Here is a 23,181-nt window from a genome sequence, read left to right as displayed (position 1 = left end):
AATTGGGCACAAAATGACCTTTGACTCTTAGATATATTCTGCGTGACATATGGTTCAGGACCATAACCCTTTTTAATAAGACACCATAAGTCAACAGACCAACTCTCTTTATGGAACTTAGCATTCTGCAATTCGTGAATATTACAACATAATCTATTTAAATAAATGAATGAAGAATTATTCATAAACAATAAAGGTTTCACTTCGTTGGCCCAGGGATGACCATTTGAAATATCCCAGTTAAAAAATGTTTTAGTTAATCTGTCGTCAGGCATTTTAACAAGTCTATTCCACAGTGTCATCATCTCACCTTTATGTCTTATATTTACAGGCATCCATCCCATATCTCCATTAATGGCCAGAATTGGCGTAAGCTTATGATTGAGGCAATTATTAGGAGACCAGACAATATTCTAGGACAGTGGTGAATGTTTATGCCTTAAGTACATTATTTCATGGGGAGAAGTACAATAACACTCATGTCAGTGGTAGTTCTGCACAGAGCAGAGAAGGGAAGGCCGAACCATAACAATGGCTATCAGACCTAGTGGAGACATTAAAGGCCTGTCCATACTTTCTCCGACCACCGAACCTTTCGTCGGAAAGGTCCGGTTCAACTACAAAATGACACCACTCGCAAGTTCTGAAAAGCATGACCCCGAAATTAGAGTTCGGAAAGCTGCACGTCGAAAAGTCGCAACACTCCGACGAAAAGTTTGGTGGTCGGAGACACAGTATGGACAGCCCTTTAGACTCTTACAAGCTACCAAATATCATAATGTATTGTAGAAGTATTATAAGTGATGGTAACATAAAAGAGGTTTTTTTTTTGCCTTGATAAGTGAGATAATTAAAACAAAATCTGTACGTAGAGTCTAAATAAAGCAGCTCTGTACCAGTGCCTAGAGCAGGGGTCAGCAACCTTTTTGAAATCAAGTGCCATGTTTTTATTTTCTAGATAGGCCTAATCAGTGTGCCATGTCAACATAAATTTTAATGACACACCATCAAACATTCTGACCTATATTGATTGGCAGGCCAATGTTATAACGATCATTAGACACAACAAGCAATAATCCACCTATCTCAAAGTTCTGAGTTTTAATGAATGTAGAATTATGTACAGGATGTAATTTGCTGTAAATTAGGTGACTTCATTTAATTACATTCATACATCACTGAGGATACGTCCCAGGTGCATCCATGCGATGTTTTTTCGTTATAGTTATTCTATTTATAGTGACTCATAGGAATAGACTACGTGACAACCAGGAATAGTCTGGTGACCACCGGAGAGACGGGTGTACAAACCCACGGTTAGGCCTTTAGGAGGGCCATTCAAGCCGCAAGCGAAGCCTGCAGCACCGCCGTTGGGCGAGGTGGAGCCTGCGATACCGTTGAGGCTTAAGAATCCACCACTCCTGAGTGAAATGTCTGGGGCTGAAGTCTGGTGCAACGCACAGGTCCTGGACCTGGTGAGAGCAGGAGTGGACATGGAGGGGCCCGGACAGGAGTAAATCCACAGAGCCTAGTCCTTCCAAGCACCAGATTTCTTTTCCTAGTCTTGGCAGAGTAGTTCTGGAGTGGTGGAGGAATGCGTACAAGTACGCATGCACACACAATGCACATACGCATGCACACACAAGCACATATAGGATATAGGGCATAACAGTGGGTGTGGTTTTCTGGTGCCACCAAAAAGTCTGCCATTAAATTCACATATAGATTTGAAAATATATATTATTTACATCTATATCAATTATTTTAAGCCTAGGATCAAGCCATCCAGGATCCTGGTGAATCGTAACCATTGACTGGGTGTGCGAGTTCGTGCCATCAGCTTGTGGTTTAGTTCTGTGATGTTGGGTGTGGTGAGAACAATTATCCTGTCAGCAGTTTTGGTTGTGTTTTTCTTTTTTTTCAGTGGCATCAGTTCAACAAAAGCTAAGGTATGGCAATGATGATGATTTCGGTACTATCAGTGAATAGTATTGTTTACCGCAGGCACACGTAAACAACTGACTGCTACACTTGAAAAAAATTGCCGCTGCTGCTAATTAACAATAATACATTGCACCTGTGCTTATACCGAACCGGGGAATAAACCATTTGTCAAGATAGGGGGGGATATGTTTTGGAGAATATAATACCTTGTGAAAGCAAGCATTTTGTTCTAATTTGCATTGTAGTTGGTTCAAAGTAACATGACACGACATAACGTGACATTCGTGAATTTATTTTAAGAAGTAAATTGTTTTGTCCCCTGGAGCCAACGTACAGCAGCTTCCATACCTTGCCATACCCATTACCCAATTGACGCCTCTGGGTTATTTCCTGGTTTGGCAGGAGGAGGTGGCTGAACCACTGCATCCTGTTTGAAGATGACATATCGTTTTTATTGAAGTGGAAAGTACCTGTTCTCTGGAAGAGAAAACAAAACAAAGAACTGTTGTACTGCTGGAGAGAGAGAGGGAGAGATAGAGAGAGAGAGAGAGAGAGAGAGAGAGAGAGAGAGAGAATTATTATGTTAACAGCACACATACTGTAGGCCTACACTGAGGAGAAGAGGGGTGGAGGAGAGGATAAAAGGTTGTTCTCTACTCCAGTGTTTCTCAACCTTTTTTCTGCATGGGCACACTTTTCATGTCCCAAGAATCCATGGGCACACCAACATAATACGGGGGTGTAAATATCGTCACTGTCGGGAAGAAACCTTGTATCTCCAAGTTTCAAATTTGTAAGTTTCTTCGCAAGTAAAGCCCTGCTTCATCATACAAGGCTGTCGCACAACAGTAGTGAAAACAGCAGCTCTACAAGTACACAACGCCTCGCACCGTTAGGCGTTGTGTGCTTGTAGATCGGCTGTTTTCACTAGTTTAAATCATTTTTAAAATGATAAATACAATACTGGCTTTCAAGCAGTTTCAAGGGGCACACTTGACCCTTCTCAGGGGCACACCAAAGGTCCCCAGGCACAGTGATTGGGAAACACTGCTCTACTCTATTAATGGCTGGTCACTTGGTCACTCATCTGCAAGCAAACGTGAGCTCTGAGAACTTAAAGTAAAGTGATATCAGGGCAGAGTCACACCAGGGTACTACTGATGTTGAGATTAAGTCATAACGGAAAAGTGGTTAAACCGATTATAGAGAAGTAGGCATGATAGACAAAATGTTCTAGCGAGCAGATGGCTGTTGCGGTTCAACTGTAACATCCTGTATGCTAGACAAGGCAAAAGACTGTTCTGCTTTACCAAGGATTACCAAGAATGAGGAAGAGCATCAGCTTGCAAAATAAGATAGGCCTTTGTGGGTACAATACATTTTTGGTAAACTGGAGCCCAGCAGTGTGCTAACATTTTGTATTTTATTTGTGCCCTTTCTAGTCTGCTTTGACTTTTGTCCATGCAGCACCTGCCTAACTGTTGGGATTGGATGTCTGATTGTCTGTTCTTCATTGTCCTGTATGCTATACTGTACAACGAGAAGAGTCAGGGACCCCCCAACATTGCTAACATGCAGGGTATGGGCATACACTAATGGGGGGCGGCAGGGGTATATTGTCTACCTTAGAACTGGAGGGTTACTGGAAAGTTCCAAGTTCGATGCCGGGCTCCCCCAGAGTGAAGGGCTTTGCACACAGGACTGTTGCGTTTTTTCCGTTTGCTGCATGTTTAAAACGCATTGGATTTGGTGTGCAAGGCTGTGCGGAATCCACACTGCGGATCCGAAAAGGAGTCATAAAAGGAGTCAATGTGTTTTTACCGAATGCGACAAGACGCACAAATCGAACTGGATTTGATTGGGGGGAAAACATGCACTGCCGCAGCCACTTGTCGCACGGCAAATTCAGAGCCGGTGTGCATGAGGTCGTAGAGAATCATTGCTTTCTTTAAAAAAATGCAATCGTCTGTTTTTTCCGTGCGAGAAAACGCGTCTGTGTGCAAAGCCCTTTAGTGTTGAAAGGATGACCTTGAGCAAGACACTGAACCCCTAATTGCTCCCAAGTCCCAATTCAATTTAAATTTTCAATTCGAGCTTTATTGGCATGAGAAAACATACTTTTACATTACCAAAGCAAGTGTCAAAATATAATAAAAACTGTTGAAAATGGGAAACATAATACAGTTGGAGGGGGTACAGCATTGTTTAAACAGAGCTATATGTCACATTGTAGATAGATACCTTTATTATCCCAAGGGGGAAATCTGTGTCGTATTTTACATGTACTGTATATGGGTATAAAGCTTTTTGAAACAATAGCAATCTTTTGCAGTCGCTTTGGAACAAAAAGCATCTTTCTTTTTTCTCTATATCAGGGGTCTTCAACAGGAGGTCCGGGACCCCTAGGGGGTTCTCAGAGATACTACAGGGTTCCTCCAAATCTTTGAGTGAAAGTTTTTTTTCCCAATTTTTTTATATTAACCACTTGAACCCTTGTGTCCATCAGAGCATGTGAGCGGAGTGGAGCGGGAAAAAAAGCCGCTCCGCGCTCCAGAGGGCTCTTGTCCCGCTCGCTCCCCGCTCTGGTCGGCCGCTCCGCCGCTCACCTTGATTTGCGCATTTGTCGCTCCGCGCTCGCTCCACGATCCGCTCAGCAGCCAAAATAAAAAAAGTATTTTGCTACCATGTCCGAAAAACTTTCTCCTTTGCTTTGTCACAAGTGTTCCCAACACAAATGCCTGCTGTTGAGCGTTTGATGGAGGCAGGCAATATTATATCCAGTTGGTTATTTATTGATTAATCACCACATTGGAGAAGGAGGCGACACACGTTGCGAGTGTTTTTTTCATCAGTGTCACTTGCATTTCAAATCGTATCCTTTGACTGGCTGGTGATAGGCCTATAACTTAACTGACACAATAGCTATTTATTATAAACATAGCCACTTGTATGGATGATATAGATACATTTGACTTGAGTGAAATCTTGATAAAGGTTCTCCTCTCCACGGTGCTTTCTCCCTCCTGCGACATGGCTGCAGCTGCACTACCATGGACTGCGCACGGCACTGCTTTGTTGGAAACGTGCGGCGCGCTGCCCCAACAGGGTCGGCTTGGAGCGGAGCGGAGGAATGGAGCGGAGGAAAATCCTCGCTACAAAGCCGCTCAGACCCATTTGAAAAGTCGCTCGCTCACGCTCACGTCAAAAACGGCCCGCTCCGCTCTGCTCATATGCTCTGGTGTCCATATTCGGAGAACTTTCTGCGAGGGGTTGGGAGCTTATAGATCGGCTATTTTTGGCAAAGACGTTTGGTGTAAAGGGGAAAAAGAGCAGACTAAGTACAGAGTGAAATGTCAAGTTATGTATTGACGGTTCAAGTGGTTAAATACGTATCGGAAAACAGAAGTTTACATGATTCCAAAATACACTTATGATCGTTGCTGTCAAACAATGAAACTATATGGAATCTATGAACAGGGTCCCTGCTTCATCTCTCTCTCAACGAAGGGTTCCTTGGCCTGAAAACGTTCAAGATCCCTGCTCTATATGATTTTAAAAAAGCCTCAGGTTTATGATGTTTTTAACACCCGGGTGACTGAAAAAAATCACTTCCACTCGGACTGCATTTATCAGTCAAATTGACAGGTAAATTCTCTCTCTTTTGGCCCAGGAGAGCAACACCTCCTCCCCTGCTGCCAGTGGGGTTTCTATTGTCTTCCAAATGTGAATTAGCATTTCAATTGACCTCTCAAATGGGGAGTGCAAAAGGTGTGAAATTCTCTCCTTGCTTCTGGGAGGGGGAGGAATGGGTGAGACCTGTCTTTATGACCGATAACTAACCGTCAGAGTGGTATAATGGTATATTATTTCATACTTAGGAAACGTTTCAGGAAAAAAAAAAACGAGAACATAGGCTATGTCTTGAGTATTTAGGAAAAGTCATGGAAGGGGAAATTTCTGAGACCTTCACGGGGAGTTATTGCACTTTGCGATCTCACAATCGGTCAAAATGACTGTTATTCACCCGTGTGTTAAAGGTAGCAGCTCTGTTTAGGCCTATACTGTATGTGCACTGCAGTGGCTCTAGAATCTAGATGTCACTCAGTGGGCAAATCTTGCTGCTGTATTCGCACATTTTTGCACAGGAGTTCTTTTGTCATTGGTCATGTTTTCAAACAAACTTTGAGTTTCAACATCTTTTCTTGGTTGCGCTTCCTCTTATACAGTAGCTATACCCAATTTCCCAATAATCTCAACATCTCTATCTCTCTCACTTTCGTTTCTCTGTGTCTCTGTCTACAGGCTCACAACACCTCGCCTTGCAACGGGAGGCATTGTGAGCATGTAGATCTGCTATTTTCACAATAGAACCGTGTTATACAAAATGTAATGCCTCAACTCTTAGTGTTCAAATACGATTATTTTGGAGGTTGCGACCTGAAAAGTTTGAGAACCACTGTATTAAAGGACCACCTTTAATAAAGACATTCATCTGGTCATTCATCTGCCAGCAAGCAGAGAACTACCAAGACAGAGTGACACAAACCACATTGCGTGACTTCAAGTCCTAACAAAAATGTGGTTAAACTGCTTATGCTTTAGTTGGTAAGATGATGACACAATGATCTAGCAAGTAGATGACAGTTACAGTTCAACTGTGACATCCATTTATGCTAGACATACAGTAATTGAGTGAGAAGAAGTAGTAAAGGTCAGAGATTTCCTGACCTTGAGAGATACTCTTGAATTGAGTAACTATAACATGTTCTGTTAAAGTTGAAACATAATTATCTTGTAGAATTATGTTGGACTGTTCTATTTTGCCCTCAACAAATATTTAACCATTTAACCATTTAACCAATTGTAACCAAATGGAGGATTTGACTGTGCACTTGCATTAACAGAACAGCATACTGTAGCAATGCTATACTACCATCTAATGTGTAACTGCAGTACTACAACATATGATGGCTTGTTTCTGTTGTAGTAGAATTAATAAAAACACGTTTTACCATACGTTATAAAAAGGAAGGTCAGAAAACGGGGGTGAGAAATGGTTTTCTTTTTCAGATTGCTCAGTCTAAAAAAGAAAACCATTTTAGAAAGGTTCATGTTTATAATATACATTTAGTGATCATACTGTAGCAGTGAATACAAAACAGGTAGCATAGCTATTTAAAAAAAAGTGGAAAAAATGAAGGAGAGGAGCGTGTGTAGTGTAAAAGTTTATTTTCTTCTGTAATACAATTCAAACATTGAAACTTTCGGGAGGCTCTCTCCATTCCGACATGTCGCCACTCCTACAGTGACTTCTTATTGTCGGAGTGGCGACACCTCCACAGAGGTTAAGGTTAGGGTTAGGGTAAGTGATAGGGTTAGTTCTGTCGGAAAGGAGACATGTCGGAATGGAGAGATGCACCCGAAACTTTCATATATTCTAGATACATTGGGCATGCAGTTAAATATTCAAAACCTTTGTTGTTTTAATTCTGAATTTTATTTTATATTTTATATTACTTGGTTGGGGACCCCTTGAAACCCCCCCAAGGAACTTTGTGGGTCCCCGGACCCCTCTTTGAGACTGGCCTGTTACTAGTGTAACAGGCCAGTTTGAACAGTGTATTCCAGTCAGTTTTGTCTGCCAATAAAACCATGAGCCATTCAACTCCTAACTAGACAACCCCATTATGCGATGCACTGCCATCTCTGTTTCATTTTGCCAAAAGTCTGTTAATGGTTCAGGCCTGCAGTGCTCCTGCATCAGAGGTGCTACCCTGGTATCAGTGTAGAGTGAGTAGAGATGCAGTACCTCCGGCATGCAGCTTCTCTGCTTTGACCCAATTTCAACTTCAAGGTCAGGCCTGGGTCGGTGGATACTTCCAGGTAGGAGATCCATCTTCTGCTTGCATATTTGAGCATTAACCACCTGATCGCAATGCGTTGCAATGTGTTATGTGCTATGTACACACCTATGATGCTAATGATCTAAACATACTGTAATTTCTATATACATGCAAGCTACTATGCTGTCTGTGTGTGTGTGTGTGTGTGTGTGTGTGTGTGTGTGTGTGTGTGTGTGTGTGTGTGTGTGTGTGTGTGTGTGTGTGTGCGTGCGCGCGTGTGTGTGTGTGTGTGTGTGTGTGTGTGTGTGTGCAAAGTTTGGCATGGATAGGGGCAACGGTTGGTGGAGATAAGCGTAGGGCAAAAGTGTGACGTGACGTGTGACTGACAGACTGACAGACATTTAGTTTTAAAGTTTTTCATTGTGTATGTAAGCCAGTGTTTCTCAACCTTTTTTCTGCATGGGCACACTTTTCATGTCCCAAGAATCCATGGGCACACCAACATAATACAGGGGTGTAAATATCGTCACTGTCGGGAAGAAACCTTGTATCTCCCAAGTTTCAAATTTGTACGTTTCTTCGCAAAGTAAAGCCCTGCTTCATCATACAAGGCTGTCGCACAACAGTAGTGAAAACAGCAGATCTACAAGCACACAACGCCTCGCACCACGAGGCGTTGTGTGCTTGTAGATCGGCTGTTTTCACTAGTTTAAATCATTTTTAAAATGATAAATACAATACTGGCTTTCAAGCAGTTTCAAAGGGCACACTTGAAACTTCTCAGGGGCACACCAAAGGTCCCCAGGCACAGTGGTTGAGAAACACTGGTGTAAGCTATGTTGTGAGTGCATGTGGCAATACAATCTTGGTCAGACAGTATGAGACCATATACTTATAACTCTGTTATCTGCCAAGCAAGTGATGACTGATGGCAGTCTGACTGGCATACTGATAAGGGGAAATCAGTTATCATCTACTTAAAGGAGGACTTCACCACTTTTCAACCTGTCTTCATTATAATAGGTCCTCACTAATGTTCATGATAAAATAGCACCATTTTTTTCTACTCAGTCTGGGTCTCATAGGAGAGCTGTGGGCGGGTCAAATCCATCCACCAGTGACATCATCGTTTGACAGATGTTTTTTTAAACAATATTTTTGAAAAAGAAATATATATATATATATATATATATAGATTTTTATTATCGCGAGAACAATGGCTTCCACTTTAACATTGCAACTTTTCTGGAATAGAAAGCCTGCAGTTTCTATTAGCTTGGATTCCCCATTGATGATGTCACTGGTGGATGGATTTGACCCGCCCACAGCTCTCCAATGAGACCCAGATCAGTGAACTCCTTATCTGCCATCCTTCAAACATTATGCAATTTTATTTGTAATTATGACTTGACAATAAAACCCTGACCTGACAGTTTTCCCATGGGATTTGGTCGTAGAATGAGAATTAAAAATGGCCGCCAACATTTTTGGTTCAATTATGTTTTGTATTCCATCCATATCTTGGATTGCACGCATGCTGTGCACGTGTGTGTCTGTATGAGCAGGGGTGTAGTGCGGGGGGGGGGGGACGGGGAACAGCATTCCCACACTTCTCTCACCCCCCCCACAAAATTAGGGTAAAGATTATTTTTGTTTTACATTTAAAAACAAATTTGTAACAACAGCATAATATTGCGCTGTGTGACTTCAAGAGCTAATCTATCTATTGGTCATGAACTTGTGATGTCAAAGCACAGCTACAGTGAATGCTTTTAAGGACTACATAGAATGTAGAGAAGAGGCGTTCCACGCGCACTTGTGCCACTAGTTAAAGGGATATTCCACTTTCAACAGGGAAACAACGTATGGGCCTCTCTCCACACACACACACCCATTGTAACTTCAAACTCCATTTTAACCATTATAGATTCATTAAAAATGCCCATAATTTTTTTCTGTTCACTCATACTACCCTCCATGTGAGCAGGCTGTGTTTTCTCAATAACTTTTTTTCATTTACTTTCAATAATTCTTTGGGAAAATGGAAAAAATGAAATACAATAAAATATGTATTAAAAATAAATGAAATAACTTATCAAAAAGACTGCTCACGTATTCGGATGGTATTATGAGTCACCAGAAAAAATAATGGGTGTTTTTAATGAATCTATCATGGTTAAAATGAAGTTTGAAGTTACAATGGGTGTGTGTGGGGAGAGGCCCTGGGCCTGGAGGGCCTGGTAACATTTACATCAAATATCTAAATATTGAATCAAGCAAATTACAAACTGTTCAGGGTGTTCATAAAAGCCTGATTAGACGATAAAATTGCCAAAAGTTTTTTGAAAGTGAAATACCCCTTTAACTGTAACTAGCCTACAGCCCCCTGCGGGGGCCTGGCCCCTTTGTGTGTGTGCCTGTTTCGCTGCACTCAGACTGGAACGCACAAGTTGAGTGAGAGTTGTGTGGGGGAGGCGGGGGGCAGAGACAGCACAATGCATTGCGGATGGAAGTCGAGTGGTTTGAAGTCTAGTGCGAGTCGTGAGCAAGTTGGACGCAACCACACAACACCACACGACTCGCACTCGACTTCAAACCACTCGACTTCCATCCGGAATGCATTGTGCTGTGTCTGCCCCCCGCCTCCCCCCCACGAAACGCACTCGTTTTTGTGCCTTTAGGTCTGTAGCCGGCCTTAGTCCCCCTTGGTGTGAAGCAGACAGACTGTGATGTTGCTCTCTCTGGAACTGCCCCCGGACTGGGAGTGCGCTGCTTGTCGACGCCCATTTGTGATGTAAATCGCATCACAGGACAGCCGCCTACAGGCCAAAATTTGGGAAAATATTTTAAACATTTGGGGATTATGAGAAGTAGAGACACATCTGAAGGTGATAAAGTTGATGTTGGGCAAGGTACATGCGTTATTGATTTTTGTATTGTGTTTTTTAGACAATTGAGCAACTGCTGAACGTGGAGTTACAGATGGACGGTCGGACCAACCAGCATACACACTATTTTTTGGGGCGATTCTAATTAGGTTGTGGGATATGCTCATCCCATGCAGCTCGGCAGAATGCGAGTGCAGCTTTAGTTTGAGGAACCTAATAATAACATCACTCCGTTCGTGACTGCATACAGAACGTGTGTTGGCTATAATGTTCATCAGACAGCATGGACCTCCGCTGGCTCTGGAAACCAGGGTTACACCCCGCCATTCCGAAACACCGCTATTCCGAACGTTGACTTCTAACCCTAACCCTACCCCTAACCCTAACCCTAACCCTAACCCTAACCCTAACCCTTACCCTAACCCTAACCCTAACCCTAACTAACCCTAACCCTACCCCTAACCCTAACCCTAACCCTAAACCTAACCCTAACCCTGCTTCGGAATAGCGGTGTTTCGGAATGGCGGACTGTTGCCGGAAACCAGAGCCCTATACAGTATGTAAGGACTTGGTTGCGAGGGCATCGCGCCGCTGAAAGCACTCAAACCAGAGTCATGTCAGATAACCCAGACGCACTTTGGCAGTTGTTATAACTAAACAGGGGAACTTACTTTTTTACTTTTTTGGTTAATTTCATTTAAGAATTAATGTGCTATCCAAAACATGCGTTTACCAGTTCACTGTCTGTTATATAATGCATTAATGATTGATGATTGAATATTGACTACATTGTTTACATTTCTTCTGTACAAATGAGAAGCACAAAATGACATCATGTGAGACTCTTTAATTAAGCTTGATGAGCTACCGGTATGTTGTGTTTTCTACACAAACACTGTGTATGAGTAAGAATGGGATTGAACCCTGTCGGGTACACTCAATCGTACAATTTGATGTAGTCAAGCAAGCGATGACTGATGGTCTGAGTTGCATACTGATAAGGGGAAATCAGTTATCATCTACTTAAGAATTGCATGAAGTAAAATGTATAAATTATTGCGACCATAGGTCGCATTTACTATCAAACCCTGCACAAAGTGTAAGTCCGTCAGTCTGTCTGTCAGTCTGTCTGTCACACCTCACACGTCACACTCTTGCCCTGCTCATATCTCCGCAACCGTTGCCCCGATCCATGCCAACACACACGTTCCTTACCTGCCAAACTACAACCTCCAAGGTCCCTGGGGGACCCCCAGATGTAAAAAATGACCAAATGTGCTAAACTGACCAAATGACCACCCCCACGGGGCTGCTCACTGGGAATTCCCGGGGACCACCCACTCCTGGTGCTCCAGAACGGATGCAAAAGTGGTGGCGCCCCCAGTGGAGGACCCCCTACACTGCAGCTCACATAAAATGCCGTAACTCCGGCTAGGAGCGACCGGGACAGCCGGGGCCGGTACCTATTCGTCCGCCTTGCCGGCGCGGAGACCCCACCCCTCATTTCTCACATGGCCCTCTTCTAGCGCCACCATGAGGCCGATTCTTGCAAAACACATTTTTGGACACTGCTCCTACAATTTTTGCCCTAAAATCACGCAAATCGGTACACACTATGTCTACACTCATCCCATCAACATGAATCTCTCCCATATAACGCCACCTCCAGGCCGATTTTTAAAAACACATTTTTGGACACTGCTCCTACAGATTTTGCCCTAAAATCACGAAAATCACTACACAGTATGTCTACACTCATGTCATCAACATGGATCAGGAAGATTTTGGCAAAACACATTTTTGCCCTATTTGTGGAGATAAGTGACCTACGGTCGCTTATCTCCCGATTAGGGAGTGTTACTGGTTAAACTGTGTGTGTGTGTGTGTGTGTGTGTGTGTGTGTGTGTGTGTGTGTGTGTGCGCGTGTGCGTGTGCGTGTGCGTGTGCGTGTGCGTGTGTGCGTGTGTGTTTAGGAGTGTATTAGCAAGAGATGGAGGGAGAGAGCGGTATACTAGTTTAATGGACTCCTTATCTGCCATCCTTCAAACATTATGCAATTTTATTTGTAATTATGACTTGACAATAAAAATCCTGGCCTGACAGAATGAGACCATAATCCTATAAAACTCTGTTATCTGCTGTCTATCGCAGCATAAAGAGTGTGCAAAGAGTAACGTGACACAAAAACAATCTACTAAAACCAAAATGCTAAAACTAAATTCCATCCTGGTTAACCCCTCCCATCCACTCTATAGTGACATGCAGGAGAGGAAGAGCACTTTCAGCCAGAGGCTAATTTCCCCCCCCCGGAAATGCACACGGAGCCGTATAAACGTTCTTTCTTGCCAACTGCCATCAGACTGTACAATTTACATGTATAAGAACTCTCCACTTGTGCGTAGTCATGGATCGACTTTAGGTCTATTGTGTTTGTGTCCATGTGTTTGTTGTGTCCTTGTTTTTTTGTCCAATAGTTTATCCATGTATTGTCACACTATGCTGCTGTAACACCTTAATTTCCCTTCGAGATTAATAAAGTAGGCCTATATCTCATCTCATCTCATCTCATTTTATCTCATCTCATCTCATCTCACTTACTTTTTTTCAGAGGTCCATTTATGGGAAATGGGCTGACTGACTGTAAAGTTAATTGTACACTTAAAGGGATAGTTCACCCTCAAAATGACTTTTTCTCCTATTGATTACTCACGCCATGAAGACTTGAGTTCAATAATATCTTTTGTTTTTGTCGCATTCCTAAGACAATAACTGTTTTACAATAAATTGATTGTGGATGGGGACCCGAATGCATTTGCGTCCCCATCCGGAATCAATGGGGGTACATTTATTGTAAAACAGTTATTGTCTTAGGAATGCGATAAATACAAAAAAATAAAATAATATATATATATATATATATATATATATATATATATATAATCAGGTAGCTCTCGTGCACATCTAGGGTGGAGGTGCTGGTAGGCAAAATGAAGTATAAAAAGACAAATTCCCACTGCCTCTTTATAGGAAGGGACCGCACACTCCAATGAAGGATGATGGACAGGATTCAATGCTTCATTTCTTTTTTATTGAAAAAGCACGACGCGTTTCGCCGTGTGGCTTCGTCAGGTGCTATACATATATACACAAGAGTGACTGAGCACTAGCCTTTATAGTGACACCCCTGTGATTACTCACTCCACCCACCTGTGGCTAGACAATCACAGATCTCCACAGAATGTGTCAGGTGGGCAGGTAAAGAATAAAAAAGTGACAGACAATAATACAAATATTAAAATACTGAGAGTAACTACACCCATGAGTGTGTATATCATATGCATATATCATATATCAAAGCTATATACAATATATAAAATACAAAAAGACACAGGACCACTTAGATATAAATAGACCTCAGGTTAAGGGAATCTCTCCACATATTATGTAAAAAACACCTTGATATAAATATAAACAGATTAGTAAACATTAGGTCCAAACCACCCGGCTGAAGACTCCGATCCTGCTCAGTCCAGCGATTCCACCTACTCTCAAGATGAGCGTTTTTTAGACACACGACCCCACGACCTACAGCACCACCACGGCCAGCGAAGGAGAGGAAGAGGACGAGGCGGGGGAAGAAAAAACTACGGCCCGTTCACAGTCGTCACCAGGAGCCAGAACTACGGGCGGTAATTAATATCTCAGACTGTAATCTCACCCCTGCTCAAGTTTCAGTATTGGGAAAAGGTCTTTCATTTGTTCCCACGAATAAGGTTAATGCATTCAAACTCAAAGTTGACTGTTATAAGTTTTTTAGATTGCTACACCTTAGGCATCATTTCAGAAATGCAGATCAGTCTATGCCTGTAAATCCACTGAATAAATTAAAAAAGTCATCCTCTTTCTACCCTACTGGTGCCCAGAATCCTACTTTAGTGACATTCAGCAAAATGGTTGAGCAAGACATCCAGAAACTTGTAAAATCTGATGATGTATATAAACATCACAATCTCAGTTTACCAGAAAGAAAAGCTCTGGATGAGTTAAAATTAAACAATCAAATTATTATAAAATCAGCTGACAAAGGTGGCTCGATTGTGGTACAAAATGCCAAAGATTATGTTAAAGAAGCAATGCGACAATTGGGTAACACTGCTTTTTACAAATCACTCCCAAACAACCCCACTGAACAGTTACTTAAAGAGAGAGACAAGATTCTGGATGTTGCGCTCTGTGATAAACAAATCACAAAGAAACAATTTGAGTTTCTCAAGGTTGAGTTTCCTACCATACCAGTTTTATATTTATTGCCTAAGATCCATAAAAGTTTGACTAACCCGCCAGGCCGACCTATTGTTTCAGGCAACAATTCTCTGTCTGAACCATTAAGTCAATTTGTTGACCATTTTATCAAAGACATGGTGAAAGCTTTACCTTCTTATGTTGCAGACACCAGGGATGTGTTAAAATCACTAGATGTGTCCATCGCTCATGATGCATTTTTGGTCACATTTGATGTTGAAAGTCTATACACAAACATCCCACATGAGGATGGCCTGGCGGCCATGTCACACTTTCTTAGTTCAAGTGATGAGATTCCCTCAGAGTTACTACTCACCATGACAAATTTCATTTTGAAATCAAATTATTTCATGTTTGATAACAAGTTTCACATCCAGACCCAAGGCACGGCCATGGGTTCAACCTTTGCACCCAATTATGCAAACCTATTCATGGGTCATTGGGAATCCAAGTTCATTCACAACAGAACTGCTTCTCCCCTCCTAGACAAGGTGATTTTTTGGAAACGATACATAGACGACATTCTTATGGTATTTGTTGGTTCAGAAGGTGAACTGGTTGACTTCAGGCATTATATTAACAACACTCATCCCACTCTGAAATTCTCAATTGAGTTCAGCAAAAAACAAATTGACTTTTTGGATTTACGGATAACAGTAGGTGCATGATTATGGGCACCTTAACACCACTATTTTCCGTAAACCAACTGACAGAAATAGTCTGTTGCATGCAAATAGCCACCACCCCAAACGCCTGATTGAGAATATTCCATATGGTCAGTTCTTGCGCCTTAAGCGCATTTGCAACAACCCTGCAGACTTTGAGGAGAAGGCAGAGGACATGCATGAAAGGTTCAGAAGTAGGGGTTACAAAGAACATGTGATATGCAAATCGAGAAACAAGGTAAAAACTGTACAGAGGGAATGTCTCTTAGAACCTTCAAACAAAGATGTGGTGGGAAACAGAGTCACTTTTGTATCAGAGTACAATACTTCATCCCAATCTATTAAAAATATCATTACCAAACATTGGGATATTTTGAAATGTGATCCTCAGTTGAAAAATATATCAATGTCACCTCCAAGGTTTTGCTTTAAGAAAGGAAGGAACATTAGAGACTCTGTGGTTACATCACTTTATAGATCACCTGGTACCAGCTCCAACTGGCTGAGGGAAGAGTTGGTTGGCAACCACCCATGTGGTAGATGCACTCACTGTTCAAACACCTCAACCACTAAAGTTTTTTATCACCCACACACAGGACAGGAATACAAAATTAAAAGCTTCATCAACTGTAATACCACACATGTCATTTACATGTTGAAATGTCCTTGTGGCATGATCTACATTGGTCAAACTAAACGCAACTTAAAAATCCGTATAGCTGAACACAAGGCAGCAATAAGGAATGGTAACATGGATTACGCCATAGCAAGGCATTATAGAGATAGATCTCATGGCTCAGCAGCCACACTCAAATTTGTTGGTATTGAAAAGGTCACACTGCCACCCAGAGGTGGTGACCACATCAAACTCCTACTACAAAGAGAATCACATTGGATCTTTACATTGAACACAATGGAGACACATGGTTTGAATGAAAGCCTAGATCTAAGTTCCTTTCTGTAATCTAATTTACTTACTATCCTTGCCTGACCCACTCCAAAGTTAGACCTGTGTTGATTGTTATAGAAAACTATGAGGGTGTCACAAATATCATCTCTTTTCTACAATCTAGCAACCTTTAGTGGCAATATGTAGGCTATGTTTGGACCTAATGTTTACTAATCTGTTTATATTTATATCAAGGTGTTTTTTACATAATATGTGGAGAGATTCCCTTAACCTGAGGTCTATTTATATCTAAGTGGTCCTGTGTCTTTTTGTATTTTGTATATTGTATATAGCTTTGATATATGATATATGCATATGATATACACACTCATGGGTGTAGTTACTCTCAGTATTTTAATATTTGTATTATTGTCTGTCACTTTTTTATTCTTTACCTGCCCACCTGACACATTCTGTGGAGATCTGTGATTGTCTAGCCACAGGTGGGTGGAGTGAGTAATCACAGGGGTGTCACTATAAAGGCTAGTGCTCAGTCACTCTTGTGTATATATGTATAGCACCTGACGAAGCCACACGGCGAAACGCGTCGTGCTTTTTCAATAAAAAAGAAATGAAGCATTGAATCCTGTCCATCATCCTTCATTGGAGTGTGCGGTCCCTTCCTATAAAGAGGCAGTGGGAATTTGTCTTTTTATATATATATATATATATATATATATATATATATATATATATATTTATATGTGTGTGTGATGTGATGACGTCATCAAACGATAAAGTCGACTTCAACTCAACTTTTTACTGAGTTGAGTCGACTTGCAAAAATCACAAGTCGTAATGCCCTAGTGGCTAGCTAATTGCGGTCCAGTATGACCTGTTAGAGACAGCTTGAAAAGGACAAGAGGCCTACATCAGAAATCAAGATATACATTTTCAAGCTGCATTGTGTGGTATTTTTGATCATCACAAGGTGTTGCAGCTCCTTTCTAAAGCATCATGTCAGGCTTCACTGCTCCATCCCTCACACAATCATTCTTGCAACTCCAGAGGACTATCCTGGGAATCACTAAAAGCAGGTGTTTCAACCGGACATAACAGGACATACAGTAGCAGGACAGAGCAGTGTTTACTTCTGAACAACAAAGCAAAGAGAAAGAATGGGCTGGAAACCCTGTAAGGTATGCAATTATTGTTTCCATAGGAGAGCCATGTGAGACACATGTCGCGTGTCGAGCATTGCGAAATGTGCTTGAGTCGACTCAGCAGTCAGCGCTGTCAGAGTTACATACCGACAGGGACAGAATCGTACATCTTCGCCCTGGGGGCTCACTTGTCATCAGAGCCTCAGGACTCGCTGTTGGACCTTTCACCCGATCGGGCATTACAGATCAACGACTCGCATTAACGACCCGTGATTTTTGCAAGTCAACTCCAAAAGAAAAGTTGAGTTGAAGTCAACTTTATCGTTTGATGACGTCATCACATCACACACGACCCCCCAATTATTTGGGGGGTCCCCAGATGATTAACTTAATGTGAAACATTGTTTTCTCACTCAACTGTAAAGAAACCAACGTAAAGTTTAAGTGTATAGAGGGTATCTTCACATTTCTAAAGTGCCAATTTAAGGACTTTTTAATACCTCTAAAAAGGCAAATTAAACATTGTCCAAATTGTCAAATATATAGAGGCAGAAATTGTGAAAATAGCTGATCTACATGCATGTAGATCTGCTATTTTCACAATAGAAAGTTTTTTTTTTTACAACTTCGACTTTCTCTGGTGGGAGTCGACTTGTGTTATGAAGTCGACTGAGTCGACTTGTCGACTTTTTCGTTAATGCCCTAATTCACATCAACCTCACTGGTGGAATCAACCTCACTGAATTCTTGCTCCCTGTGGCTGCGCAATACACGGCACGGCCATGGGTCTGTCAAAAGCAGCAATGGTATTTCTTATTCATTTCCACATATCTCTGTGAAAAGACGTTTTCTGCGCTCACTTGTGTAAAAACAAAATACAGATCACGACTCAGCAGAGTTGAAGATGATCTTCGTGTTGCAGAGAGCAACATTGAGCCCGGATTAGCGCTTCTCTGTTCAAACAAACAAGCGCAACCATCCCACTCATTTCGAAAGGTAGGCTACACCGATACAATTCATAAACTGTCACAAAGTGCTGTCAGATGTTTTTCTTTTTTATCCCACGATTGTTGTAGCCCATTTTTTTCCACCCAGTGCCAATTTACCTAAGCTGTAATCCTGGGTTCTGCACTCCCTCTGCCACGCCTGGGGAGCCCGGCTGGCCAGGGGGAGGCTTTATTAACCAGGATTACTGCATGTTTTTGTGAGGGTATCTACCCTAGGAAAGACGGGGAGAACATGCAAACTCCACACAGAAAGGCCCTCGCTTATTTGTCAAGGTTGCCGCACAATAAAATGAACGCTCCGCCAATCATAGTAAACCACACATACCGGGAAAATAGGATCAAATCCAGTTGGAGCCTGTATCAGCATGTATCATCCTATTTACGATCCGGAAAACACATTAACATTAACGTGACATCTGAAGTAATGGTAGGCTGCTCTGTCCCTGTGTTTTATATGCAAACTGCTCAATCAAAAGAATGAGAGATTTAAATGCGTGACTTACAGTGCGTGCGCCACGGTGCGTGCATCGTTTCTTTCTGACAACCACCTAAATATTGTCCAATTACCATGATATCAGATGGCAATTTATCTCCAACAAAAAATTCATTAGACGTTTGCCCGGGACCAAAACAAGTGAAAACAGTAGATCTACAAGCTCACAACACGTCGCTTCACGCTGCTGTGAGCTTGTCATTATTTCGACGAAGGGTTAGGGTTAGGTTTAGGCATAGTTTTACTGAGGTTAGGGTTAGGTTTAGGTTTAGGCACAGTGGTTAACGTTCACCAGGTTAGCATTCACCAGCGTCGGCAGGTTAGCATTTCACCAGGTTAACATTCACCCGCGTCGAAAAAAACGTGATGTCGAACAAATGTGATGTCGAGCTATATCGAGCAATATCTACAAGCTCACTGTGAGCTTGTAGATCAGCTATTTTCACTAGCAACTAAGAGTGAGCAATTAAGAGTGATTCAGGTGACTGCAGGGTTCATAGACTACCTCAGCCGTTCTGGTTTCATAAAACTAATGTAATATTTAACATACTCTGCTAGCCATCATATTATAACATGTCATAAAGAGATTGTTCCAATGTGATGATTCTATATTAGGAAACTGTAAAAAGTGACAGTTAAGAGTTTTGATTGATTGATTGAAGACTTTATTAGAAGTTTGCGTAGGAAAAGGTACAGTTTCATGACGGTACAGTTCACTGGTACAAGGTCTACTAAAAGGAGATCCATGAAAAGACTAAGCTTATTTCCATAGGAAACCATTAAAGTATCTCATATAACATTGAATGACAGACAAATAGAACACAGTACTATGCAGTAGATATGTAAAGAAAAACAAAAAAGAGAACAGTAAGTCTAAACAAACAGTAAGTATACAAAGAAGGGACAGGGGAGGGTAGGGTTGGGCTAGATTAGTTTTTTTAGGGCAATTTTAAAGGATGCTAGTGATCCACACTCCTTTATGGCCTTCGGTAAGGCTTTCCACAAGTTAAAAGTAACATAATAATAGTCATACATTTTATAGTAAAGTATCTTGATGTTTGCTACTGAGATAATTACATTTCTATAAATCCCCTAATATTAATTACCATTATTGTTGGCACTAGTACTATTACTAATATGATTAATACATCATAATCATCATCATCAATAAGTATCATCATCAATCATCATCATGTTTAACTACATGGTTCCAGAGTTACACTGATCTTCCATGGTAACATCTTCAGAGGGACAGTACATTGAGTTTCAATGAATGGAAAGAGTGTGTCAGTGAAAGTGTGTGTGAAGGTGTGTATGTGTGTGTTAGTATCAGGATCAGAGAAGGACAGCTTTCCTTTGTTCCAGTCCAGCTGGAGTCTGATCTTCTTGGGGTTCTGCTTCACTGAGAGAACAGTGTCTGACCTTGGTGAGGAGGATGCTATGTATTTACCTTTATATAACAATATGTTCCAGTATTGACCCCCTCCTTCTCCCTTCCTCAGATAAGACTCTGCTAGCGCACCCAGTCCCCAGTCTGTACTGTCTCCAACCTCAACATCCCAGCTGTGAGTCCCTGAGTTAAAGCCCTCAGAAGCCAGGACAAGGGGCCAGTTGTCAAACCTCTCTGGGTTGTCAGGAAGCTGCTGTCTCTCTCCATCTCTCACACTGGTCAGATCATCAGACAGGATGAGTTCTGGACGGGCAGTGTTGGGGTCCAGAATGACAGGAGTGTAGGAGACAATGTCCTTCATCTTGTCCCAGACTCTGAAGGTCAGGTTCTTCAGGTGTTTGGTCTCGTCTATCAGTGCTCCTGAGAGCGGCTGTGGGTCCTGCAGTGTGAACTGGACTCTTTCCACTGTGGTCTTGTAGTTCTGTAGGAATGAGATGTGTTCAGCTCTCAGATCCTCCTCTATGCCTCTGATTGTGTCTGAAAGGGTTGATATGTCTTTGTTCAGACCCTCAATCTTCTCTTTCACCATCTGAGTCTTCTGCTGCTCTTCCTCCCTCAGTGCAGTGATCCTGGCCTCCTCTTCCTCTTGTAGAAACTGATGTATCTTCTTAAACTGTTTCTTCATCTGCATCTCTGTGTGCCGGGCCCGGACCTTAATGTGTTGTGCTGTTTGGTCACAGTTTGTTTTAACTTCATTAAAGACCTTCAGTTTCTCTTGTAAAGGCTTCAGTAATTTCTGGACTTCCTCTCTTTGATGTCTCCCCTGTATGAAGGCCTCACACAGGTTCTTCAGAGCCAGGTTTCTGGGTGGATCCACAGAATGTCTCTCCTTACAAACTGGACATTCTTGTATTACCTTCTCTCTCCACCATTCCTGCAGACAGGCTTTACAGAAGCTGTGGCTACATAACAGGATAACAGGATCTTTAAAGATGTCACAACACACAGGACAGGAATAATCCACTTCTGGGCGAGATGCCTTGGATGCCATTTTGTCCCTGAATGAAGCAACAAACACTCCGCTCAATAAAGGAAATCAGCCAGTGAGTGGTGGTAACACTCCCTCCTCTAGAATGTTCCCTGAAGTTTACTTTCACTTTGAATGGTGGTAGTTGTTAAAGTCCATTCAGCTGACAGAGTCAGCAGCAGGCTCCAGTGGTCTGGGTCAGTATTCCCTCCTGTAGCCGTGGAAAGACTGTCTGTCCTCCTCACTGGTAGTTGTGTGTTTGATCTGAACGTGAATCTTATTTCCTGTCTAGTGTGCGAACGTGGTGTGCTGTAAGTTTCCTGACACCTCTGAGTCAGAGAGGGGAGGAGCTTTGACACACCACAGAGCTGTTGCAACACTTTCACTCACACATCAGGGGTCCGCAAAAATAGTGAAAATAGCCTCTAAACTGTAGAGGGACAAAACCTCCCCATTTTTGTATTGTATTAACACCATACCGATTGGACGAAATAACATTTTATTCTTAAAAAGAAAAGTTACAAAAGGAAAGGAGATCCTAGTGTCACCAGGGCGCCTAGACCCGAAAACAGTCATTCAAGTCAGAATAGATCAATAGATCCAGACTTCAAACTGGAAGAGGTCATGATGTTAGGAATACATTTATTTCAGTTACAAAACACTGACTTAGTTCTCTGACGAAAACAAAATAAAAACTAAACAAATACTGTGGTGACTAAAACTAAGACTAAATATATTGACAATTTCATCAACAAAATAAAAACAAGACTAAAACGTTAGGGAGGGACTAGTGGAGAAGAGAGTAATTTTATGTTTGGTTCCTCTCAAGTGTTGCGTGCTGAAAATAGCTGATCTACAAGCTCACAACGTGTCGCGCTGCGATGCGTCGTGACTCGTGAGCTTGTAGATCTGCTATTTTCAGCACACAACCAAGTGTAAAATCAGTCATTACGATGCCATCAAGGCCTGCCAAAATAAATTTTAGACGACCAAATCAACTGTAGATTTAGTCGCCTAAAGTCTTATGATATTTAGTCGACTAAAATTAGACTAAAACTAATACTTTTCAGGTGACTAAATTATGACTAAAACTAAATGACATTTTATTCAAAAGACTATGACTAAAACTAAATCAAAATTTGCTGTCAAAAACAACACTGTTGCTCACTCCTAACAAAGGGTTTAGTCTTAATACTTCATCTGAATTCTCTCTTTGCTTCTGTGCATATACAGTATTTACCCACATGCCAGCCAGTTTATTGAACTACAGTAGGCCTACTCATTAAAAGGTTTCAGATTCATGTGACAAATGTTATCAATTTATTCAACACATTCTCACTCCCAGCGAGTCAAATACTGCCTCTTGGTCAACACTCCAAGCGTCACTCTCGAACCGCTAACGCCATCTAGTGTCTCAATTACAATACCAGCGGTTCCCAATCCACCTCTACACAAATCCCTCAATGTCACCTAATTATGACGGCTTCATTATGACACTGCAATTAAAAGCAGTGGTTAGTAAATGTATATTTTGTGCAAGTTAAATATCAAGACCCTCTGCTATTGTTTG

General features: G+C 41.8%; 1 protein-coding gene across 1 annotated transcript; it reads right to left on the bottom strand.

The window, feature by feature from the left end:
* Positions 1–14,260: 14,260 nt before the first annotated feature.
* On the bottom strand, positions 14,261–21,635 carry LOC308281585 (nuclear factor 7, ovary-like; the record flags this gene model as incomplete). Its single annotated transcript, XM_080721811.1, has 3 exons — positions 14,261–14,355; positions 20,453–21,407; positions 21,525–21,635. 3 exons carry the CDS (start codon positions 21,633–21,635, stop codon positions 14,261–14,263), a joined length of 1,161 nt encoding a protein of 386 aa, XP_080577937.1.
* Between the last annotated feature and the right edge of the window lie 1,546 nt (positions 21,636–23,181).

The sequence above is a fragment of the Nannobrachium achirus genome (genome assembly GCF_963921795.1).
Source record: "Nannobrachium achirus genome assembly, chromosome: 3".
NCBI lineage: Eukaryota > Metazoa > Chordata > Actinopteri > Myctophiformes > Myctophidae > Nannobrachium > Nannobrachium achirus.
The sequence above is the reverse complement of the archived record's forward strand: the minus strand, read 5'-3'. Positions and strand labels throughout refer to the sequence as shown.